This window comes from Chelonoidis abingdonii, chromosome 23, assembly GCF_003597395.2.
Source record: "Chelonoidis abingdonii isolate Lonesome George chromosome 23, CheloAbing_2.0, whole genome shotgun sequence".
NCBI lineage: Eukaryota > Metazoa > Chordata > Testudines > Testudinidae > Chelonoidis > Chelonoidis abingdonii.
Window position 1 is genome coordinate 13,594,618 of NC_133791.1, and position 23,392 is coordinate 13,618,009.

The following is a 23,392-nucleotide window of genomic DNA, read 5'->3' on the forward strand; positions in this document are numbered from 1 at the left end:
CCCGTTGAGCCCAATGAGGGCGTATTCGTTGCTAACCAGCTCCTTTCTGCATACCATTCACCTCCAGCTTTCTATCCACCTCATAGTCCATTCATCCAGCCCATACTTCTTTAACTTGCTGGCAAGAATTCTGTGAGAGACCGTATCAAAAGCTTTGCTAAAGTCAAGGAATAACACACCCACTGCTTTCCTCTCATCCACAGAGCCAATTATCTCATCATAGAAGACAATTCGGTTAGTCAGGCATGACTTGCCCTTGATGAATCCATGCTGACTGTTCCTGATCACTTTCCTTTCCTCGAAGTGCTTCAAAATTGATTCCTTTTCAGGGCCTGCTCCATGATTTTTCCAGGGACTGAGGTGAGGCTGACTGGCCTGTAGTTCCCTGGATCCTCCTCCTTTCACTTTATCTTGTCCTAATTCCCCGTTTCCCATGGAAGAGCTTGCAGGGCCAGCCCCTGAATGTGGCAGATCCTGGAAATCCATGTGGAGGCCCTATACCTCCACACCAGTCTTTCTTGTCTCCTAGCAGGGCTTCTCACCCCAGTACATCTGTCCTTCGAACTCCCAGGGCTAATTTTCCTGGGGGGAGTGTGGCTGAGGATGAAGATCTATCATTAGTGTCCTCCCCACCCAGTTTCCAGCCCCTTCCCCAGCGCTAACCACGGACCATGTGGAGAAGCCTCCACAGTTCCCAGAAGAGGAGGAGATGGTGTCAGGGATGTAGCTTAGTTCTTTCATGTGTGGAGGTTGCCTTCCTGTGCATGGAACTAGGGAATAGAATCTGACCCCAAAGCATTTCTTAAGGGGATTCCAACAGATCCTATTGGCTTCATCCCTATTACATTCTAGTGGATTTTCCCCAGAAGTTTATCTCAATTTTTGCAATGATTGTATTCATTTACTAAATGGCTTTGAGATTAATGAAACTTATCCTGGCATAAATAAAGCAGGAGAAATCAAATCCAGCACATAAGTGTTTAAAATAACAATATTTTGCCCTTATAGTATGAAGCATCTTTTATCTCAGGATCTGAAAGCCATTTACACACACAATTTATTAGGCCTCCTAATTACTTCTGTATGGAAGGTAATTCCCACCTTTTTTACAAATGGGGAAATTGAGCCAGGAAGAGTAAGGGACTTTTATTTTTTTCAAGGCCTGGAGGCCAGGCTTTCGAATGCTCAGCACCCACCAGGACGTTAGGCATGAATTTTCTAAAGGGTTTGTACCCATAACTGAAGTCAGATTTTCTAGGGAACTCTGCACACCATGTGGCCACTTGTTTTGGTGCCTAAATGGGAGTCAATCTCTTTTGAAAATCTGGCATTGACTGTGGATGCTGAGTAATTTTCAAAAATTCTGGCCAATATCCCACAGCAGAACCAGGTGGAGAACCCAGAAGTCTTGATGCTAAGTCTTGTTTTAACCACTGGATTATGTTTCCTGGTATATTCAATCATTCTCTTTAAAGATAATTTTGACTGTTGGCTTTTGTCAATAGATTTCATAACACTAACCATTACTTACTCCTTATTTTACTTTTTGTTCATCTGGGCAGCAGTTTGGAAAGAGCATAAAATGGGTTCTCCTGGATTAACTTAACTGATCCACCTTTTCCTTGAAGTAGTCTTCAGCCTAAGCATATTTTTTATCCCTGACAGAAAGCAATTTCCTTTCTCCCCGTGTGTCCTTAGTCTCTTGATTCATGCTGTGAAACACCCTGCAAAAAAAATAAAAAAAAATCAACTTTACTGACCTGTTGCTGAGTCTAGTGTCAGACATGCTGTCCTCATTTAAAGAGACACAGCGCGTTGCCTCTGATGGAAGGAGCAACGCGAAAAGGCCAGGGCTTAGAAAATGTATCTTTTTCTCCAATCTCCAAGGTAATGTCAAACCACGAAGGGAGAATTGCTGTGGTACGTTCACCTGTTTACATTGCTTTTTGCATCTGAGAAATGTTGAGATTAAAATTGGAGAAGGCTCAAAGAGCTAATGGGGATCCTGCAACTGAAATTCCATTAGGATGAATGTCTCACTCATGGTATTTCTAATGTATTATTCAACCTGACACCAAGAAGACTAAAATGGAAACTGTAATATATTTGCAGTTCAGATATCAAAAGTATTTTTCAGTTAGAGCCAAATATACCCTCTTCATTGCATTTATACCTGAGAACCAATTGTCGTTTTTTGGGGGGGGGGGGTTGGTCATTACGTGTTTCTCTATGTAGGTCATTACTATAGCTAGCAGTACCCCTGCATTTTAGTAAATTGCAGTTCAGCAGAAATGTTAAGATTTAATGCTAGTGGGGATGGAGAGTTTGCCTTGTTATTCTTCTCGCTTAAAATTTTGCACATGGCAGGAGGTTCCTCTGCATTTATTTAAATACTAAATGGTAAAGTTCTTCTGCAGATAGCTGATGTCCTTTGGAAGTTGGGATGCAGTCTGTGACACTGGGCCCCTGTAATACCAGAATAATTGTGTGCGATATTTTTCAATTGTTGCCTGCCGGCCAAAGGCTCAGTAATGCTTATTTTTACTTTAATGAAAAAATACCCAAACAACTTTATTTTCCAATACAATTTCCAGCATCTGCATGGCAAGGACTGTTTCACAATCTGAAATTTTATCATGCTGCTCTGAGGAAGATCTTACACATGAGAATCCATCTGTGAAATCAGTCTAGGTCAGATTCTCATCTTAGTTTGATGGGTGAAAATCTAGAGTGATTCTATTAGTTGCTGTGGCATTCCTCTGGATTCACACAGATATAAATGAGATCAGAAGCTTGCCCTATAACTCAATGTGCCAGATGTTCCTTAGCATCAAATACCAATGCCTCTGGAAATGTGGAATTAGTAAGCACTGGAGGAATATGAAATTGCTGTTACTGTCAAGGAGGTTAAAACAATTTCAAATAGTTTTAAAAGTTACATTTATTTGGTGACATAGAAGAGAATTAACAAATTATAATTGTAGTATCTGGGGAAGATATCTCCATGTGTGAGATGCTAATCTCAGTTGAAGCAAATCTGGGATGACTCCATTGATTTAAAGGGAGTTGCTTTGGCTTTACACTGGTATTATTGAGAGCAGAACCTAGCCTCATGGGTCTAACCTGGATTTTGGAGCTGTTGAAGTACAAACAGGTCCCAGACTATCCATCTCAGATTCTTCCTTGGCCAATATGGATGGGATTCAGTATTTGGGAGCTTTAGTTCTAGGGAGATATCAAGACAGGACTGATGTATTTAATAAAACTGCTAGTTCCTTTTTTGCTTTGTAGCGAACCTAAGGGCAAACTTGTTCTCTTCCATCACTACAACATATTGTGCTCTTGTTCAGTATACAAAACGTCCCTGACATTAACGGGAAATTGCCATGTGAGTGAGTGCAGAATTATGTGCTGAAGATTCGTCCTGCAGAAAAGCGATCCAGAGGGCAGGTCAGAGAGAAATATGCCTTTCTGTATTTTTTTAAGGCCTCCGGTCATCTGAGACATGTATAGATGTTTGCTTGATGAATCTAATAACCCGTGCTGGAGTTGTCATGACCTATTATGCCACAGCCTCCAGCAGATATTTTTGTTTGCTGGTCACTTGCCATCAGAGATGAGTACTGGAGCCATTGCTAAGACTGAGTTTGCATCTCCCCCTAAGAAGAAAGCATGCACAAAGTGTGGTCTGATGATTTTCCCAGGGATCTGAAAGTCAGTACTCCTGGGTTCTCTTCTTTCAGTCACCAATTTCTATGCCCTTGGGTAGATCACGTAACCTCTCAGTGTTTAAATTGATCCACTGGTAAAGTAGTGAAATAACATCTATCTCATTGGGGTGAGATAAAGAGACGATGCGTATGTCTACACTGGAGCTGGGAATTTTAGTGCACTAGCTAATTTTAACACACTGGCTTGATCGGAGCTAGTGCAGGTGTCTCCCCTCGGGCTGAGAATTGCACCTTTGAGCTCCAGTGTAGACATATCCTCAGTTGTGGTCAAATGTTTCCCCTGGGAGTGTGGAAGGCCATAAGCAGAACCAATGTAGTTCCTTCCATTGCACAAGAGGGCAGACCATGCAGTTCCCTGAGGTGCTTCCCTTTCCATGGTGGGGGCAGGACTTGGGAGGGGGGGATGTTAGGGAGTAGCCAGTGGCTCTGCTGCTGCCTAAAGCTCCATGTGGAGGGCAAATGCAGCCTCTTCCAGCTGCTACTAATGCCTCTGGTTTGCCAGTAGGGTGACCAGACAGCAAATGTGAAAAATCAGGACAGGGGATGGGGGGTAATAGGAGACTATATAAGAAAAAGACCCAACAATTGGGACTGTCCCTATAAAATCAGGACTTCTTGTCACCCTATTTGCCAGAGAATCAGCAGTGAAGCCTCTCCACTCCAAGCTGTTAGGGGAAAGATTCCTTTCCCCTGCACACTCACCAGCGCCTCCTAGCTCCGGTCTCTCAGTCTCTTTACAATGGGTGCAAGTAGGGATGAAGGTGGGCAACATTTTGGCCTGTTATATTTGCAAAGTGCTCCAGAGAACAGGGTTTGAGCTTGGGACTTTCTTCCCCAAAGCACAGACTTCTGCCACTTGACCTAAAGGAGTAACTCCACTAGCTGGCCGCAGTGACAGACTATTACCCTTCATGTGGACTAGCCACTAGGGGAAGACACAGTGCACAGTTTACAACTATGTGATACTTGCATGAAAGGGGCCATAAAAAGGTGTGCCTGTGCCCAATATCCTGTAGACAAAATAAACTGATCATGTAATGCAAATGTAATTTTTCTAAAAAAAAGTAAGAAAGTAACAGAAAATTATGGGAGGGAGCAAAGCTTGATCTGCTTTCTTTTAGGAGATATATTTAACTTTTCTAACAGAACACGAGTTCAATGTGGATTTTATTTCCCCACCTCAGATTTCATTAAGAAAAAAAATTACTTCTGTGCTGCACTCCTCACTGGAGTGAATTTTTCTGCCTGACTCGTGGAGATTTATAATAGAAACGCCAAGAGACCTTAATTTATAAGAGTGTGAACAAAGCCACAATAATGGGCCTAGGGGAAGAGAGAACACATAAACAATAAGATGGCTGAGTATAGGAAGTAGTGAGGGTCCTGAGGACTACAGATAGGAAATGAAAAGCACATTGTGCAAGGTCTTGGTATAAACAGCCAAGTAGCCCAGTTTGATGAAGCATCCATCTCTTGTGGTGATGTGTTGCAAAACTACATTAGACAAATGACGTGTAGGAATTCTGCAAGCGAACACAATAATCATGTACTTCATATGATGGGTAATGAGTAGAATGGATGGAAAATTTGCAGGAAGAAATGAAATCATTGATTCTGCATTAAATTCTGATCTATTTGTAGTGGAGCTTCATGCAGTTCTGGGCAGGACAGGTGTTTCTCCACAGGGACACTGCGCTTACTGCAAAGGAGGTTTGGCCTCCCACAGCAGAACCTGAGGTGCTGAAAGGAGGAGGGGTGACTATTTGAAGTGCAGGTTCAAAGCCACTGTGGGCAGGGGTGTGGATCAGCAGCAGTCCAACAACTGGCCCTGATTTGATATTTAACAGGAGAGAGAGAACTGGAGAAGAAATGAAGGCAGATGGAGAAGGCAAGAAAAAGAGGATCAGAGAAGAGGACTATAAAGTAGAGGTGGGTGGGAAACAGTTTTCCTATCCTGCAAAAATCTTCAAGATCAATTTTTTTTCCCTTCCAAATCAGGACAAAAAGTCAAAATCTTGAAAATGTTCATGAACTGGATCTACAAAAAACAAACAAAAATGGCTATTAGCCAGGAAGGGTAAAGAATGGTATCCCTAGCCTCTGTTCATCAGAGGATGGAGATGGATGGCAGAAGAGAGATCACTTGATCATTGCCTGTTAGCTTCACTCCCTCTGGGGCATCTGGCATTGGCCACTGTCGGTAGACAGATACTGGGCTAGATGGACCTTTGGTCTGACCCGGTACGGCCGTTCTTATGTTCTTATGTTCTTAAACATTTCTATTTTGACCAGTTTTTATTTTAAAAAATATTTTTACTCTAATTTAGTTTTAATTTCAAAACAAACGTTCATTTCGAACTGGAAAACTGGAATTTGTCATTTTGAAAATATGTTGTGTTTCGTTTTGATCATTTCAAAATGGTCTTTCCAGTTTTTTTGGAGTCCAGAAATTTGTCAGGACCAACCCTTTCCCACAAAAAGTTTGGTTTCAACAAATCAGCATTTTCTGATGAAGAAACATGTTGTCAAAAAATTCCCAGCCCTCTAGTCTTTCTAGACTGTATGACAATCTTACACTGATTGCTGTGAGCTTTGGATCAGGCCCCATAAAACCCCAGAGCCTCAAGTACATATATTCCTCATGGAAGAGGCAGGGAGAAAACACACCGTACTCTATGAAGTTCACTTCTCAGATCAGCTTTCATTTCTTCACTGTGGGGAGGACTGAAAGCCTGGATGACTCAGAAGAGAACCCAGCCTCAGTCCACACAGAGGTGGTTTCCAGGCAGGACTGGGTCCCTCCATGGTGTTCCTTGGTCTCCCAGTGCCTCTTGGCAGTATGGTTCCTGAAAGTCCTTTATCCACCTCAGAAAGGTGAAGGGCTGACTCAGTGCTGATACCAGTGCCTAGCATTTGCAGTGCTCTCTCACATCTAGATCAAAGGAAAGTCAGTATACTTATCCTCATTTGACAGATGGATAAACTGAGGCAGAGGGAGGGCTGAAGTGCCTTGCCAAATGTCACCTGTGTCAGTGGCAAAGCAGGAATAGAAACGAGCTTTCCTGTTTTTCATGTCCTGTGCCCTATCCAGGAGATCATATAATTCTAGGGACTTAAACTATTCCAGGTCTGTTGCTTATGACTAGGATTGTCAAAGAAGGTGAGCTGGAATAGTGTACATTAACAAATTGCTTCTTTCAGCTTTAATGTGTGGGATGGGTGTCATGGTAGATATGTAATTTGGAGCAAATTTGTGCTAATCCTGTTAATTGCTAAGGTGGATGGCAGAGAAACGAAGGAGAGGGTGTGTTTAATTTCCTTTGGAACAAGTGTGAATTTTATAATCTGCTGCTTGTGTGTGTTGATTTTTCAGTTCTCCTAACATTATTAGCTGTATTAATGCCTTCCCCAGACCAATCAATGCATCAGGAATCTTTGCTCATTGCAGATGGCTGGAGCTATTCAGAGTTCCTTCACTTTGGTCTTGACAGGACGGCTTAATAGTGGATGAATGCAAAGCGCCTGCCAATTATTCAAATCACAGGACTTTCACCTGCTTAGTATCATGACGGCAGGACCTGGATTAAAGAGGAACCTCCAAGAAGCAAGTGTAAATCATAGAGCAAGTTGTTCATGTGGAATGAGAGGAGGGTTGACTTCTCAGTGGGCCTGTCCAGTTTTGAATACCATCTGAGTGGGAATTCTGGGATTGGATTTTATCTGAACCCTGGCAGTATCCAGGATCTGGTCTTGCAACCCAAAGGGTGCAAGTCTCCCAAGCTCTTATGTACTCAGGAAATTGCCTTCCTGTCCCACTGACAGACTCCTTTATCTAGGAAAGGCCTTTCCCCGTCACTGCACACCCTTGTGCAGCTTGCTTCTTATCCCTCTCCCTGGAAGAGGTTTTTAAGAGGTAACAGGCTGTCCTTAGACTCAGGGATCCATAATAAACCCAAGAACCTGTTTCGGTTCATAGGAAAAAAGAGCTTTAACCATTCTAAGACTGATACCTGCCTTCAAGCACCCTTCCAGAACGGTCAGGTCTAACTGTATCACAAGGGTCTTTGTGTGCACAGCTGTATTTATTAGCTAAGGAGGCAGTGTGGTCCGGGGGATTTAGGGCATAGAACTGGGTGCAGGGAGAACTGGGTTTCCTTCCGAGCTCTGTTACAAGCTCCCTGTGTGACCAGGAGCATGTCTCTCCATTACATTGTCTCCCAATATATGTCTGTGTGATCAGTGGGATAATGATACAGACCCACCCTTGTAAAGTGTTTTGAGAAATGTGGATAAAAGAGGGAGAGAGCACACGCTAAGCATTATTTTTAAGCATTACTCACTGGAGAGGTACTGAAATGACTCACTGGAGAGAGGTACTGAAATGCTTGTGGGAGTATTTCTTCTGGGGGGGTGGCGGGACTTAATCTATTTAGTTCAGTTGTAAAAGGATATGAAGTCTTGATACAACAAATAAAACAATAGCATCCTGGCTAGAAGCAGACCTTCTAAATTTTCCTCATCACCTTTGGTCATCTTTTTTATCTAGCCAGAACTTGCCTGACATGGCCCCAGAATAACAAAGCAAGCGCTAGAAACACACTAGCAAGCTATAAGACTTCTGATCCGAAAAGCTAGGTTTTCTCCAGATAGGTGCCACAAACGCTGTAGGTTACAGTATTAGTCTTCTGAGCGGTTGTGAAAGCCCTGGCTATGAGTACATACAAAATGGAAGGTATTTTGGCAGTTCTTCATCAACTAGACAATAGAGGATTCTTCTAAAAGAGTCTAAGCCTCTTATCGCTCTCTATCTGGCTGGGTCTACATCTGTTGCAACTTGCAACCCTAGAACTGAATTTTTCAAATTCTTCGTGGCTGTTTTACACAACCTTTCCTCATAAGCACTGGACTTGGTTGCCAGGGTTACTATGCCTGGCACGCTTTACAGAGCTATTTTTTATAGCAGTGGTGAACTGCAATCACTGTTGTCAGAGGTCAGATTTAAACTGGTGACTCAGGGCCTGATTCTTTGAGTTATTTGTGGGGGTAGAGGTCACCCTGCAGTAGAGCTTATTACATGATTGGGGTCTGTAACGAGTTGTAGTGCCTCCTGCTGGTTGCTTCAGGAATTAGCTCTGTCCATCAGCAGGGCACCCTCCTCTTGTGATGTCTCACTCTCCGTCGCTGCTTCTTCACCATCTCTGCTGTCTGTGGGGACCTGTGTTGCTCCCAGACCATGGTGTCCTCTTCAGGTTATGGCCCTCCTGCTGTGCCCCAACTCCATTGTCTTCTCCCTTCTGGGGGAACTGGCAGACTTTTGCCTGGCCTCTCGCCACAGTGGCATTCTGAAGCCCCTAGTCCAGCCCCTCGCTCAGGGGAAAACTGCCATCCTTTGGTTGGCCACTTCCTTCAGCAGCCAGTGGGGCAGAGTGGGAGGCACAGGCTCACCCACTCACCACTCTGGACCCCAACCCAGGGACCCTATAGCTGGCAGCTGCTCACTGCCTCTCCTCTACCTGCTTTCCCTGGTCCACTTCCCCACAGCCTCAGCACAAACTTGGTCCCTGTATCAAGGCCTCAGTCTGGGAACCAGCCAGCCAGGCTGGGCTCTGCTTGCTCCTCTGACCCTGCCCAGCACTGCTCTGTCCCAGGTCCTTCTCCCTTCAGCTCCAGGGAGAGACTGAGCTCCTCTCTGCCCTGCAGCCCTTCTTATAGGGCCCAGCCTGGCCTTGATTGGCTGCTTCTAAGCCTTTCTCTGGTCAGCTGGGTTCTGCACAGCCACTCCAAGGGTTGCTATTAGCCCTTTGCCAGCCAGTGAGGGGCAGCTGCATATAGATAACTGGTTCCATAGCCCATTAGACAAGTTCCCTACATCTATTTGCCAGTCCACTACTCTTTTTTTAATAATATTTAATGAGACTTTCCTTTCCATTGTTCTAATACTCCCTCAAAAAAAAAAAAAAGACAATAATATTTTTCCCTTATCCATTTTATCCTTTTCCAGTTGGCAAGCCCTCTGTTTGCAGCTGAAATTAACATGGCGTTCTTATTTTCTTCCTATTAGTTCATCTAGTCCTTTTATGTCAGCACAGCTGCAGGACAGAGTTTGCTAGTGATTCTCTGCTCCTCCTGTTCATTGATTCTGCAGCGGAAGAGCACTAAGCATTTAGACTGAGATATTCAAAGCTGCCTCCTAGGGAATTTGGACAGTCAATTCCCATGAAAATTAATGGTAGTTGGGTGTCCAAAACAGTAGACGACTTAGAAAATTTCAGCCCCAGCTGTTTTACCTCTATAATACCTTGGGTAGGTATTTAAAAAAGAAAAGAAATGCACGCATGGCTGTTTTTCTTTAGATATTTCTATCAGGCATTTTAAAGCAGATATCCATCTAAAACCAGAGGCTTTTGGATAATTGTGCATTTCTGCTTCAAGTTGGGGAGATAAACAGTAGTGCAGCAGCAGTAGCATGCACAGCAGCCAGTGGCTGCATGGGCTAGCCACTCCACATGCAAACACGCCTGCACCCCATGGGTACGTACTCGGGGCAGCTAACTCATCCGCTGCTTACAGCAGCCTGTGTTACCACAACTACCCTAAGAATCGCACCTCTACCTCCAAGTGCAGATGTGGCCTTTGCTGTGTGGTGGTTCATGGAAGTTATATGGCTTCAGGTGCATCATGGGATATATAGGACAGACAGGGAGTGGGACCCTGGCCCATAGGGGTGAATCGTGGCATCAGGTACCTGAACCACAGCTCCTGTAAGGCAATGTGGCACTATGGGGAGATTCAGTTTAATGTGGCACTGGCGGCATTTGAGACATTCCAGGTCAGTCCAACAAACTGAAATGAAATATTTCAATTTAGAAATATTGAATTTTGATCCCAAATTCAAAAAAAAACCCCAAAACATTGTTTCCTAATCAAAAAAATTTCTGACCTTAGTGTTTCATGTGATACATCAATAGTTTAACTTTTCATTCTGATTTATGACGAAAAAATGTTGAAATGGTGGAGTTTCCCTGTGGGGTGGGAATTCCAATTCTTTTGCTCAGTTCTAGCAAATAAATAAAGAGATGGGGCTGTTCCTATACCACTGAAGTTAGCTGGGGCTGCTCATCACCTCTGAAATCAGGGCCACTTCTTTTTTTAAGTACCTAAGTATGGTTTTAAGAACAAACCAGGCTTGAAAATGTTAGATATAGGATTTACCATAGTGAATGTGTCAAATCCTTACTCTGCAATCCTGCCTCTGACTGTGACCAATATTTGATGCTACAAAAGAAGGCTCAGATTCCACCATAATGCACCTGACAAACTGTGCCGTGAAGGCAGAGGAAAAATTGTGGTGCTGGAAAAAATCCCCATGTGTGCTGACAGTTGTATATCACTTAAAACCTAATCACAAGAGCTGCTGAAAGCATGGCTAGCTTCATGTCCAGTGTAATATATTATCCTCCCACATCAATAATCTCAGCTGAAATATTTGTCACGATGCTGCCTTGCGTTACCTTGAAAGTTCCGAAGATACATGATTCCATCGTTTTAATACTGAATGAGTCTCTAGAAGAGCTCTGGATTTCTGGAAAATCTGAAGCTGCTGATAATTAGCCCATCTTTCAAACTAAGTTTCTCATTAGTTATGTGGTCTGCTACTTCAGGATGTTTTATTATTGTTCACTTGTGTATTACATAAGCACATAGAGGCCCCAACTGAAGTCAGAACAGTTAAGTCCCATCGGTGGTGCTGCCCAGCTAAAGCAGACTAGTGCCTATCTTTTCTGACACCACGCTGTACCCCGGAAGTGGTCAGTAGCAGGTACGGCTCCTAGAAAGGGGAGACACGGGGCTCTGTGTGCTGCCCCAACCCTGAGCACTGGCTCTGCACTCCCATTGGTTGGCAACTGCCCAGTGGGAACTAGGCAGAGGGGCAGTGACTGTGGGCGAGCGTCATGTGGAGCCACTTGTGCACATCCACCTAGGAGCCGGACCTACTTCTGGGTGCTTCCGGGGTGCAACACGGTCTGTGGTGCCAGGACAGGCAGAAAGCCTGCCTTAGCACCCCAGCTGCACCGCTGACCAAGATCTGCCAGAGGTAAGTCTGCGCCCCAACCCCGTGCCCCAATCCCCTGCCCCAGCCCTGAGCCCCCCCACACCCGGAGCCCCTCCTGCACCCCAAACTCCTCAGCCCCAGCCCAGAGGCCTGACTCCCTCCTGCACACCAACCCCCTGCCCCAGCCCTGAGCCCCCCCACACCCGGAGCCCCTCCTGCACCCCAAACTCCTCAGCCCCAGCCCAGAGGCCTGACTCCCTCCTGCACACCAACCCCCTGCCCCAGCCCTGAGCTCACTTTGGGCAAGTTGAGATGCACACTTGGGGTTTCCCTAGCTGTGCAGGAGGAGATTGCGATGTTGTGTGCAATGAGAAGAGGGGGCAGTTAGAACAAGGAGTAAGGGCCTATGGAGAAAAAGCAGGCACCAGCAATCTTCCCAAAACAAACCCAGAGTAGATGGCAAGGAGAAGGAGAAGCCCAAAGCTTGCCTGGAGCAGAGCAGCAGATGAACTCCTACTCCTGGGTTTCTTCTTTTGGTGGTGTTGGTGTTGCATGTTAAAAATTTTTTTTCATGTTCCCTTTGGGGAATGAATGCCTGCTAGCGGCCTAACATGCCTTCTGCATGAACACAGGAGCCACTCTTTGCACAGTGAGGAACAAGAGAGGGGATTTTCCAGCATATGAACTTTTACCACCCACGAACCTCTGCCCCCACAGCAGATTCGACGGGTCAAATCTTGGTCCCATTTAAGTTGGGGGCGGGAAATTTACCACTGGCTTAAAGAGACCATGGTTTGCCCTCATTCCTTCCCCTTCAAGTGCATCATGGTTTTTTGGAGGTTATGTGCTTCTCTAACGGTTGCACCATGCACAAAATTTATCCTCACTGTCCACAATGTAATGACCTGAAACCTCAAAGTACTTGCAGACTCTTATTGATGACAGCTCTGTAAATAGGTCAGGCAGCTGCGTTACAGAATAACAAGGAGAGCTGCTTCAGGGTACAGGATCCTGCGTCAGAGGCTCTTTTGCCATGCAGCTTCCTGAAAGGATGACAGCAATGGCCAGGCAGGACTCCACAACTACTACAGTCACCCGCAAGGATAGCCTAGAGCGCCGTTTGCTATTGGTCACAGGAGGAGGCAAAGCTTTGTTGTATATCAGATGTTCCAAAGCCTCAGATTAAAACAAAAGAAGAACCAAACAATGGCTTTAAAGCCTCAGTCCATGGTGGAGGGGATGCATTGCAACAGGATTCCTGGAGGAAATTCTGGCTGAGTCGGCCAGAATTCCACCTGGGAAACACATGTGGCAGTAGCAGCTCTGCCACCCTTTCATGGGAATGCAGCATGTGTCTGCATGTGAGGGGTATGTGTGTGTGTCAGTGCATGTTCATGGATGTATGGATGGTCCTGCCCCTTCTTGCTACCTTCCAGGAGGCTCTGTGGGGGAGAAGTGCTGCGCTGGGGGCTGCATTTGTGCCCAGGAGAAGGGGTCTGGGAGGGAGGCATCTTGTACCCCTTTGCCCCTATCCACTTATGTCCCCACACAGGATAGGACACTACCAAGGGCTATGACAGCACAAGAGCTTTACTGAATATGTGATATTCTGCTCCCTGTACAGGAGAATCTCTCCAAATTCTATCCCAGTGCCTATAGGAGCATGTGTAAACCCTGGAATGGATTATATGGCTTCTGGCCTCAGTCATTCCAAAGTCATGATCCAGCATATTATTGATATTACTGTTTAAAATATGTCCATCCAATGCTCCAGGCCCCTAATACCAACTATTTATGAAAACAATACAAGGCACAAGGTACGTCAGTGCTCAAACCATAAGAACCCTTCTAAATCCTCCATACTCACTGTCTCATCCTCCAAAGGCTCTTTGTTCTATTTCACATAAAGAAGGAAGAGGAAAGAGGGGAGGTGAAGTGGGTAAGAGAGCTGCCAGTTTTGGAAGGAACTTTAAACGGTTTGGATCACCATTGACACTTTGGGAATCAAAGTGATTCTTCAGACTTTTTGAGGCACCACCCAACCTTGCCACTAAATTTCCGAGATGCTTCTTAACGCACAAAAGACAAAGCATCTATTAACTGCCTTCCCTGTAGTAATGTGGAGAGGCTGTTGTGTCCACAGCTGGGTTAAATTTTTAGAACCTCAAACACATCCCCTTAGCTGGTGCAAATCACACGCAGAAGAGCCCGTGTATATTTTATTCCCATTACGGCTTTTGACTTGGGTGATGGGGTGGATAACATTCAAATGTAAATGCGAATTTTCAGTATTAAGTAATTCCGCTGGCTTGTGACCATGGGCAGCTTTATCATAATGTATCTCACCTTCAAATATGATTTTAATTTAGTTTTAATCCAGCTTCCTGCCCCCCTTTAACATTACATTGGAAATAATATTTCACAGTGTTGGAACAATTTATATTACCATAGCGATGCACGTACATGTGTTAGAAGCTCCTAGGCCCAGGAGAACCTTTGGCTCATGTTATCAACCTTTCCACCACTACCTCCCTTAATGTATGTGATACCTTGTGTATAGATATAAGAATGGCCATACTGAGTCAGACCAATGGTCCATCTAGCCCAGTAACCTGTCTTCCAATAGTGGCCATGCCAGATGCTTCAGAGGGAATGAACAGAACAGGCAGTTATTGAATGATCCATCCCCTACCATCCATACCCAGCATCTGGCACTTAGACACTTAGAACCCCCAGAGCATGGGGTTGGATCTTGGCCAATGGCCATTGATGAACCTACGCTCCATGAACATATCTAATTCTTTTCTGAACCCATATATACTTTTAGCCTTTACAACATCCGCTGGTAACAAATTCTACAGATTGACTGTGCATTGTGTGAAGAAGTATTTCCATTTCTAAATTTCATTACTTAGCGTTTTTAAAGTCAGATTGTCAGAGAACTCTACACACAATTCCTAATTCATAAACAACCTTGGCAAATCAGGACTGGCAAATGTACATTATACACAGCTGAAGCACAGTTCAGAATAATGTGCTACAATCAACTGAAAGCTTATCAGAGGGTTTTACTGCATGAAACTAGAAAAAAGATACACCAAAGAATAATTTTAGGCTCATTTATTTAACGGACATACAGTAAAGATGAAAACTCAAAACTTGTGATAGTTTAAATGCAAATTGCGTCATAGATTTTTCCAGTATGTGGAATCATTATGCAGAGATAAACTTGAACATTAGTTCATATCATTGTGGTTCATATACATTACAATATAATAAAGTGCATTTGCTTGGGGACCTCAGTGAGCCACGAACATGTTGCATCTGATGCATTTTTACATGAAAAAGGAGCAGGAACAGAATTCCCCCACATACTACATCTGGGTTTGGCCCTAGATTGCTAAGGGTAGATTAATATTTCATGTCCTGTTATTCAGCATAACAAACAGAGGCACAATTTTGTTGAGTTTTATTGGTTTTCTCTCTCTAGTTCTGCCACCAGCAACTCATATACTCTCTATTTTTCCCTCTCTCTGTCTCTCTTTATCATGCTATTGTGCAGCCTGGTCTAATGAATAGGTCACCAAACTTGGAGCCGGGAGACCTGGGTTCTAATCACAGTGCTGATGCTGTCCTGCTGTATGACCTTGTGCCAGTCGCTCACTTCACCCCTATAGTGTGCCTCTGTTTTCCTTCCTGCCCTCTGTCTGTTTAGTTAGTTTAGATTTGTAAGCACTTTGGGGCTGAGATTTTCTCTTATGTATATTCACAGTGCTCAGCACAAAGATGCTTTGGTCTCAGTTGGGGCCTCTAGATGCTAGTGTAATACATTAGTCAAAAAATTATTTTGTAATAAAATGTTAACCCTTACAACTGAGCATTCCCAACCTATGAATTGTGCTGTCTACTCTGTGACGTAAAGCCCTAAATATTCATTCAGGTGTAGGTGGTAATAATTAAACATACATAGATAATAACCCTACTGTTTTATTATCCATATGCCTGTGGTGTCATGCTCTTAATCTTAAGAGAATGAACTTTCGGTGCTGCGAAAGTATGTGTAAGAGGAAGAGGCTGTTCATATAGGGAACTGGACCACCTATGCTTGGTAATGGGATAAGGAGATTTTCACCTCTAGATTACCAGATGGAGTCCAGTTCCCAATCACAAAAACCACCATTTGTGTTTCACATCTTTCATCTGCACTCTCAGCAGAGAAGTCAAAGAATTGGGATTGAGGCACAACGGCAGGGCAGGAGGAGGAAATCTTCCACTGCTGCTTCCCACGCTGTAGTTATTCTGTGATGAAGACTTCCTTCTCCTGGGCTGTCAATGCAGCAGTTAGCACAAGCCCTGAAATTACCCCATAACTCTCATTAAAAATGAACAGGCTTCTAAAACAGTATAGGGCCTTGCTATGGAATACAAGCCATGTGCCATATTTGGCCATATTCCATTAACTTCACTTTCTGTTTTCAGCTGGGGGTCAGAAGAGGAAGTGCTGACATACAGAGGAGGAAGGTGGTGTTAGACAAAGTAACACACATTGGAAAACATAATCCCAACTATGCATGCAAAGTGATGGGATCTAAATTAGCTTCTACTATTCAAGAAAGAGATCTTGGTGTCACTGTGGATAGTTCTCTGAAAACATCTGCTCACTGTGCAGCAGCAGTCAAAAAAGTTCACAGAATGTTAGCAATCATTAGGAAAGAGATAGATAAGAAGACAGAAAATATCATAATGCTACTATATAAATCCATGGTATGCCTACACCTTGAATACTGTGTGCAGATCTGGTTGCCCCATCTCAAATACCTTAGGGTATTGGTTGATAGCAGGATGACTATGAGCCGCCAATGTGATATGGCCGTTAAAAAAGCAAATGCGGTTTTAGGATGCATCGGGCGAGGTATTTCCAGCAAGGATAAGGAGGTGTTAGTACCGTTATATAAGGCGCTGGTGAGACCCCACCTGGAATATTGTGTGCAGTTCTGGTGTCCCATGTTTAAGAAGGATGAATTCAAACTGGAAACAGGTTCAGAGCGGGCTACTAGGCCATGATCTCGAGATGGGAAAACCTGCCTTATGAAGAGCAGATCAAAGGATTTGGTGTTCCTCGGCAAAAAGCAGAGCTCGGGGATATCGCTTGCTCTTATTATTAAATATTCAAGGGGATTAACGTTAGGGAGCGAGAGGATAGGAATTATTTATTTTAGCACTAATGTAGGCACGGACAAATGGGCTACCACTGGATCTTAGGAAGTTTAGACTTGAAATTAGACGAAGTTTTAACCATAGTGAGTGAAGTTCCTGGAACAGCCTCCGAGGGAAGTAGTGGGGAGGGCAAAAGACTTACTGGCTTTTAAACTAAGCTTGATAAGTATATGGAGGGGATGATATGATGCGGGATAGTAATTTGGGGCAAGTTGATGTTGGCCGTAAAAAAGCATGGGTAGGGGTTGTTATAAAAGTGGGATGGGTAGGGTTCGTGGCCTGCTTTGTGCAGGAGGTGCGACTAGATGATCATATTGGTCCCTTCTGACCTCTGAGTCTATGAGTCTAAATAAGGTTATATTAGGAACTGGAAAAAAGATACAGAAAGGCAACAAAAAAATGATTTAGGAACAACTTCTTTTGAGACGAGATTAAAAAGACTGGACTGTTATTCTAGGAAAGAGCATGACTAAGGGGGACATATGTTAAGCATTAAAATCCTGAATGTTGTGGAGGAAAATTGAATAAGGAAAGTGTTATTTATCTCCTCCCTCAAACGAGAACTTGGGGTACCCAATTGAAATTAATAGGTCACAGTTTAAAACAAACATAAGGAAGTACTTCTTCACACAACGAACAATCAATCTAGGGAAATCGTTGCCAGAGGAATGTTGTAAAGGTTCAAGTATAAGTGGGTTCAAAAAGATTAGAGACTGCGTTCAGGAGGAGTAGGTCCATCAATGGCTATTAGCCAGATGGTTGGGGACACCCCCAAGCTTTGGGTACCCCTAAACTCAACTGCCAAAGGCTGGAACTGGATGACAGGGGGATAGATCACTTGATAAATTGTCCTGTTCTGTTCACTCTGAATGATATGGCACTGGCCGTTGTTAGAAGACAGGATACTGGGCTAGGTGGACCATTGGTCTGACTCAGCATGACCATTCTTATGTTTTTAAGAATCTGGGGTTCTGATTTTAGATTGCATGCTCTTTGGGGAAAGTGATTCTCTCTCTCTCTCTCTCTCTCTCTCTGCTGAGAAACAGATCTTGCACACTTTGGGTTGTAACCGAATCTATACCATCATCATCATCATTAATGAAGCCCTCCTGGCACAAAGAGAAGTCAGAAGTTCTAGGAATCTACCAAGAAAAATGCCTGTTGTGAAACATCAAGCCAGACATTGCAGACTAGAAAGATTTTAAGGAATAATTGTTTGGTTGTTTGATTGAACCAAATGTCTCAACTTTTAGAGTGGAGATGGTTCCAAGTCCCATTACTGGGATCCAGGTCAGAACTCCCAAAGTTAGCAGACATTTGGATCTGGCATTTTGATTTAGGCATGTCTCAGCTTCAGAAGTGTAGCCACTGCTAGTATGGTACCTGTATAGTCACTGCCAGTAGAAGAAGGGGGAGACTATATGGACTTCTGCCAACCTTCTAAATTCCCATGAAATTCTGTCTCCATAAGGAGCTCTAAATATTATAGCTGTGTTTGTTATAGCTCCATCAGAAAGAAGGGTCAAATACAGCACAATGTGTAAGTAAGGAAATCTTCAGGAAGAAAAGTGAACAGTTTGGTGCATTCACATGAGTTTCTGTCTAGCTTCTCATCACAGCACTATTCCAGGGCTTTTGCATGGAAATGAAATGCTAAATTAGCCTTTAGTAGCCTTATTATGTAACAGTACATTGTAGCATATGGAATGGATAACAGCATCTATTGCACATGCAATGTTCTTGCTAGTGACTCACTCATAGACTCTAAATACAGTCACAGTGTAGGTGGATCTGTTTCCTTTAGTCAATTATTTCATCTAAGGTAACATGCTATTGTCTCAGCTGCTAATATGTATGCTTTAACCCTCAGTTAATTAGCCAGTCCAGAATATGGTAGCATCTGCCCATCCTTTGGAAATTTCAAATGTTTCCAGTGATTCCAGTCAATCCTCCTGTATGATTCCAGTGTTCTTTGTTTTCTTTCTGTCTGCCCATAGCCGTGCAGTCTATGCATACCCTGAATGACCAGCTCTCGCATTTTATCATGAACAAGTCAAAAATGCTGGATGAGGACAAAGATGCTTTCTTGCCCAGTGAAAAAGAGTCTCTGAAAAATTCCATGATGCTGATGAGACATCTCTTAATGGATGCACAGGTATGAAATCAATAAGCTTGTATCTGTTAAGACACCTGGGAATGCACATTGCACAGATCGAAAGACATTGCTTCATTTTTATGGCAGGTTTAAGCTGTGAAAAAAATGTCAGCCTGCTACGTTTGTTTGATGCTGACTTAGACCGCTGAAATTCACAGCCATGGAAAGGACATCTCGGTTCAGAGACTATTGGGATTGTAATGGGCCAACATGTTGGATTTAGGATAGGAAATTACTTTAAAGTCACAGAAGAAAATGGAGTAATCTACCTGTCAATGGCAATCTAGCATTTCTTCCATGAAAGTGAAAATCAGTTTGCTACTGAACATCTGTGCTGAATGCCGCTTTAAGGGTGGCAGGCATATAACATAATTCCTTGGTTTAGCTATGCTCCAAACTATGACTTGCACATGAACTCACAACTTTTCAGTGTTTCATTGAGATGTTTTGCCTTAGTACATAAGAGTTTCTCAGTCTGTACGCAGTAAATATATCCTTCTAAATATAAGAAACTTCTGAAAATATTAATACATATTTAAACTCCCTTTTAAGCTTTACAAATATATCTTCAAATAAAAAAGGGACCCTATGTTGGATGGCTGTTTGAAAGCACAACAGACTCCCTTCCCTTTTGTCTGAGTCCTAAATTCTGGGTCTGCTACCAAGAAGGCCTCTGATTGTTCATAACATTTGTGCATTTTATCTTCACCTTTGATGTGTACAGGAGACTCAGAATTTATATGGCATGGGCGATGCAGGCACCCCAAGTTATGCCAATCCTTTCATTCCTGTTCACCACATCCTCTCTTCAGACTGACAATGAGTAACTCTGCTCAGCTGTGCCAATCAGTGGCTGCCAGTAACAGAAATGAAAGGGAGTATTCTGGCCCTAACAAGAAAAGGAAACATAGAACCGTTTACAAAATAAAAGAGGAGGAAATTATTCCGGCATGGATTAGCTGCATTAAGTGCAAAATCCTCTCAGCTGGGGCTTTTCCTCATCATTATTCCATGTCTAACCCTGTATTGCCTGTAGGAATACCTACCTGGATTGCTGTAGATAGTGTACAAACATGATTACCCAAACCTCAGTTAACTAAACTGTTCACTTACTTCAGCTCAGTCTGTGGACCTGTTTCCTGTGACTTGCTTTTACAAGTACTTAAATGGGAAATTTAAATAGAAAAAACTACTTCTTTCATGTGTTACTCTCATAGCCTCTCACTTGGAACTTGGTGGTAATCTGAGCAAACAGATCTCTCTCTCTCTGTTAAAGCCTTTTGGTCTTAATTAGTTTAGCTAATCAAGCTTTCATCATACAGAAAGGGTGGGCTGGAAATCTCTGGTAGCAATAATGCACCTATTTTAGTGCTGAATACATTTCTATGTAGCGTCAAGCCTAGGCATTCAGGTGTATGCCACATATGGCCTCATGGCTTTATTATGCTCCATCCTTGGAGTTAAGGGAGGAGGGAATGACAAAAAAATCAGAAAGAATCATTCCCCAACTGCAAAAATCCTCCTTCACCATCCAACAAGCATCCTCAACTCAGCCAGCATCTGATCCCTCCCAGCTGTGTGGGTTATGGATGATCTGCCTGAGGGCCTTCACATCTAACTTTGCACAGGACTCCACAAAATATGCCCGTGGCTCTGTTTCTGTGACCGAGGCGGTGTTGTGGTGGAGAGGACAAACTTTACTAGGCATTGGAACTGCAAGGAACTTTTGTATGGAACCAGACACACAGCGGAGGACTCCATCCCAGGAGTACTAACATAAAGCATGTGGAGAACAGTGGACAAGTGACATGCCTTCATTTTATTCCTTCAAAGACAGATTTAGTTTCACAGCTGCGATTGTTCATGATTGTTAATGAGGCACCAGCAGAACTGCAGCTCCCAGAATGCCACGTGGGACTGGGAAACTCCACCTTTTGCTAGGAGAGGTTTGCTTACTGATCTCAGTGTCTTAACAAGGGATGAAGCTGTATTTGCGACTCTTTCTTGAGGGTTCAGTACTCAAATGCAACACTGCACACCTTTGCCAAAGGCCCTTCCACTTATGCCTCAGACTCCTTACCTTAACTTATGCAAATATCATTTAGAAGCAAAACTAGGGGGCAAGAGAAATGAAAGCCACTAAGGGTTAAATTTTGCCATCAGTTGCACAAGTGCAGCTCCCATTACAGTTAAAAGTAGCTTCAGTGGGAGCCAGGTATGCACATCCAAGAACAGACAGAGCTTTCGTCACATCTGCATATTGCAGATAAAATAAATATAGACACCAAAAAGAAAGAAGAAAGGACCTGCTGATAAGCCACTTTTATAGAAACTTCTTTTAACCACCTGAGAATGGGTTTATTGCCTATCGTTTGCCCTGAATGCATATTAATGCTGCCTATGATACTGTGCCTGATTAAGGAAACACTAATAACAATGGGGAAAATGTCAAGAGCGTCTGTGTCCTCATAATGCATCTGGAACATTTCCCAGGCAGCACTGGACATTGTTTGCCTTGAATTTGGAAGTTGGAAGGATGACAAAATCGGAGGCGGTAATGATGATTAAAAGGATGGAACAGACAAGGTGACAACTTCAAATACTTAAAAACCAACAACCACCCTGTGGGGAATCAAAAATCATGATGTTGGCAGTGAACTACATAAATAGGAACATCACCTCCAGTATGTGCATATCAAGTACATAGTAAACACAATTGCAGGGCACCCTGTAGTCCTCATTACCCGGGAGGGGGAAAAAATCACCAGTGTCATTATTTTCATTTCTTATATGAGATCTCCTTTTCTTTCCGTATTGGTATTATTTCTGTATACTATCATGGGGTTGGCAAGCCCCAGAGGCCCATTATGCTAGGCACTGCGCAAATAGTAAGAGCCAGCCCCTGCCCTGAAGAGCCCACCATGTAAACAGACAAATAAAAGGGTGGGGCAAGTAAATATTTTCATCCCTACTGTTGAGATGGAAAACAGAGCCAGGATGAGAGGCAGAAGCTTGGGCACGAACCTGGGACTTATGACCTGGGTTCAAATCCCTGCTCCAGCACAGACTTCCTCTGTAACCTTGGGCTGGTCACTTAGTCTCTCTGTGCCTCAGTTCCCTGCTAGTAAAATAGAGATGATAGTGCTGTCCTCGCTAGGATAAATACATTCAAGATTGTGAGATGCTCAGGTATGATGGTAATGGGGGCAATGTAAATAATATCCATGCCCCACTAACAACTGTGTGGGTAAACTGGGACTATACTCTGGAATGAACTCACACATGCAAACAATAAAAGACAAAAACACCACATGGTCTGTGAGGGAACTCTTTTCACAAAGCAATCCCTCTGTATCTGACCTCTCATCCTCAAAGGAACCCTGTACAACATTTTCCAAAGATGAGCCTGGGAGCTTAAATTCATAACTTTGCAAAACACTAAAAATGATGGACTGAATTGAGAGGCTGGATTTAGAGTTTATTACAACAATCTATAACCCATTAACTGCCTCCAGCGGCTTCTTTTTCTCCTTTCCCCCTGTGACTGGAGAAGTGTTAATGGACCAGCTTACCTTGGATGGTTTTTTGAAATATGTGTTAGCAACTTGTGCTAAACAATCTGTTCCACCTTGTATTTAGCTGTGACACTCTGAATAGACTTCCCAGACCTGAAGAAGAGCTCCTTGAAAGCTCGAAAGGTTGTGGGCTAGTCTACACAGACCATGTTCAAGAGAGCTCTCTACCAGCGCTCTAAAAAAGACACCTCCACCAGCACGGCTCCCAGCGCTGGTGCACTGTCTACACTGGTGCTTTACAGCGCTGTAACTTGCTGCGCTCAGGGGGGTGTTTCTTCACATCCCTGAGCAGGAAAGTTGCAGCACTGTAAAGTGCCAGTGTAGACAAGCCCTAAGCCTCTCACCAACAGAAGTTGCTCCAATAAAAGATAATTACCTCACCCACCTTCTGTCTCTAATATCTTGGAACCAACATGGCTACAACAACACTGCATACATAGCTAGAGAGGCACAGAGACTGGGGGCTTGTCTACACTGGCACTTTACAGTGCTACAACGCTCTCGTTCAGGGGTGTGAAAAAATACCCCCCTGAGCGCAGCAAGTTTCAGCGCTGTAAAGTGTCAGTGTAGACAATGCACCAGCACGGGGAGCCGCGCTCCCAGCGCTGGTAGTTACATCCCTCATGGAGGTGGGTTTTTTAGAGCGCTCTCCCAACAATCT

The 23,392-nt window shown here is 43.7% G+C and overlaps 1 protein-coding gene across 5 annotated transcripts in view; it reads left to right on the top strand.

The window, feature by feature from the left end:
* KAZN (kazrin, periplakin interacting protein) overlaps positions 1-23,392 on the top strand; it is a 747,760-nt gene that overhangs the window by 112,509 nt on the left and 611,859 nt on the right. For all 5 annotated transcript variants that reach the window (XR_012654761.1, XR_012654762.1, XM_075060171.1 and 2 more), the window contains exon 2: positions 18,999-19,156. Coding sequence is in view for 3 of the 5 variants with exons in the window: in XM_075060171.1 (XP_074916272.1) it covers positions 18,999-19,156 (158 nt within the window). In the remaining 2 variants the exon portion in view is untranslated. The remainder of the gene's footprint in view (positions 1-18,998; positions 19,157-23,392) is intronic.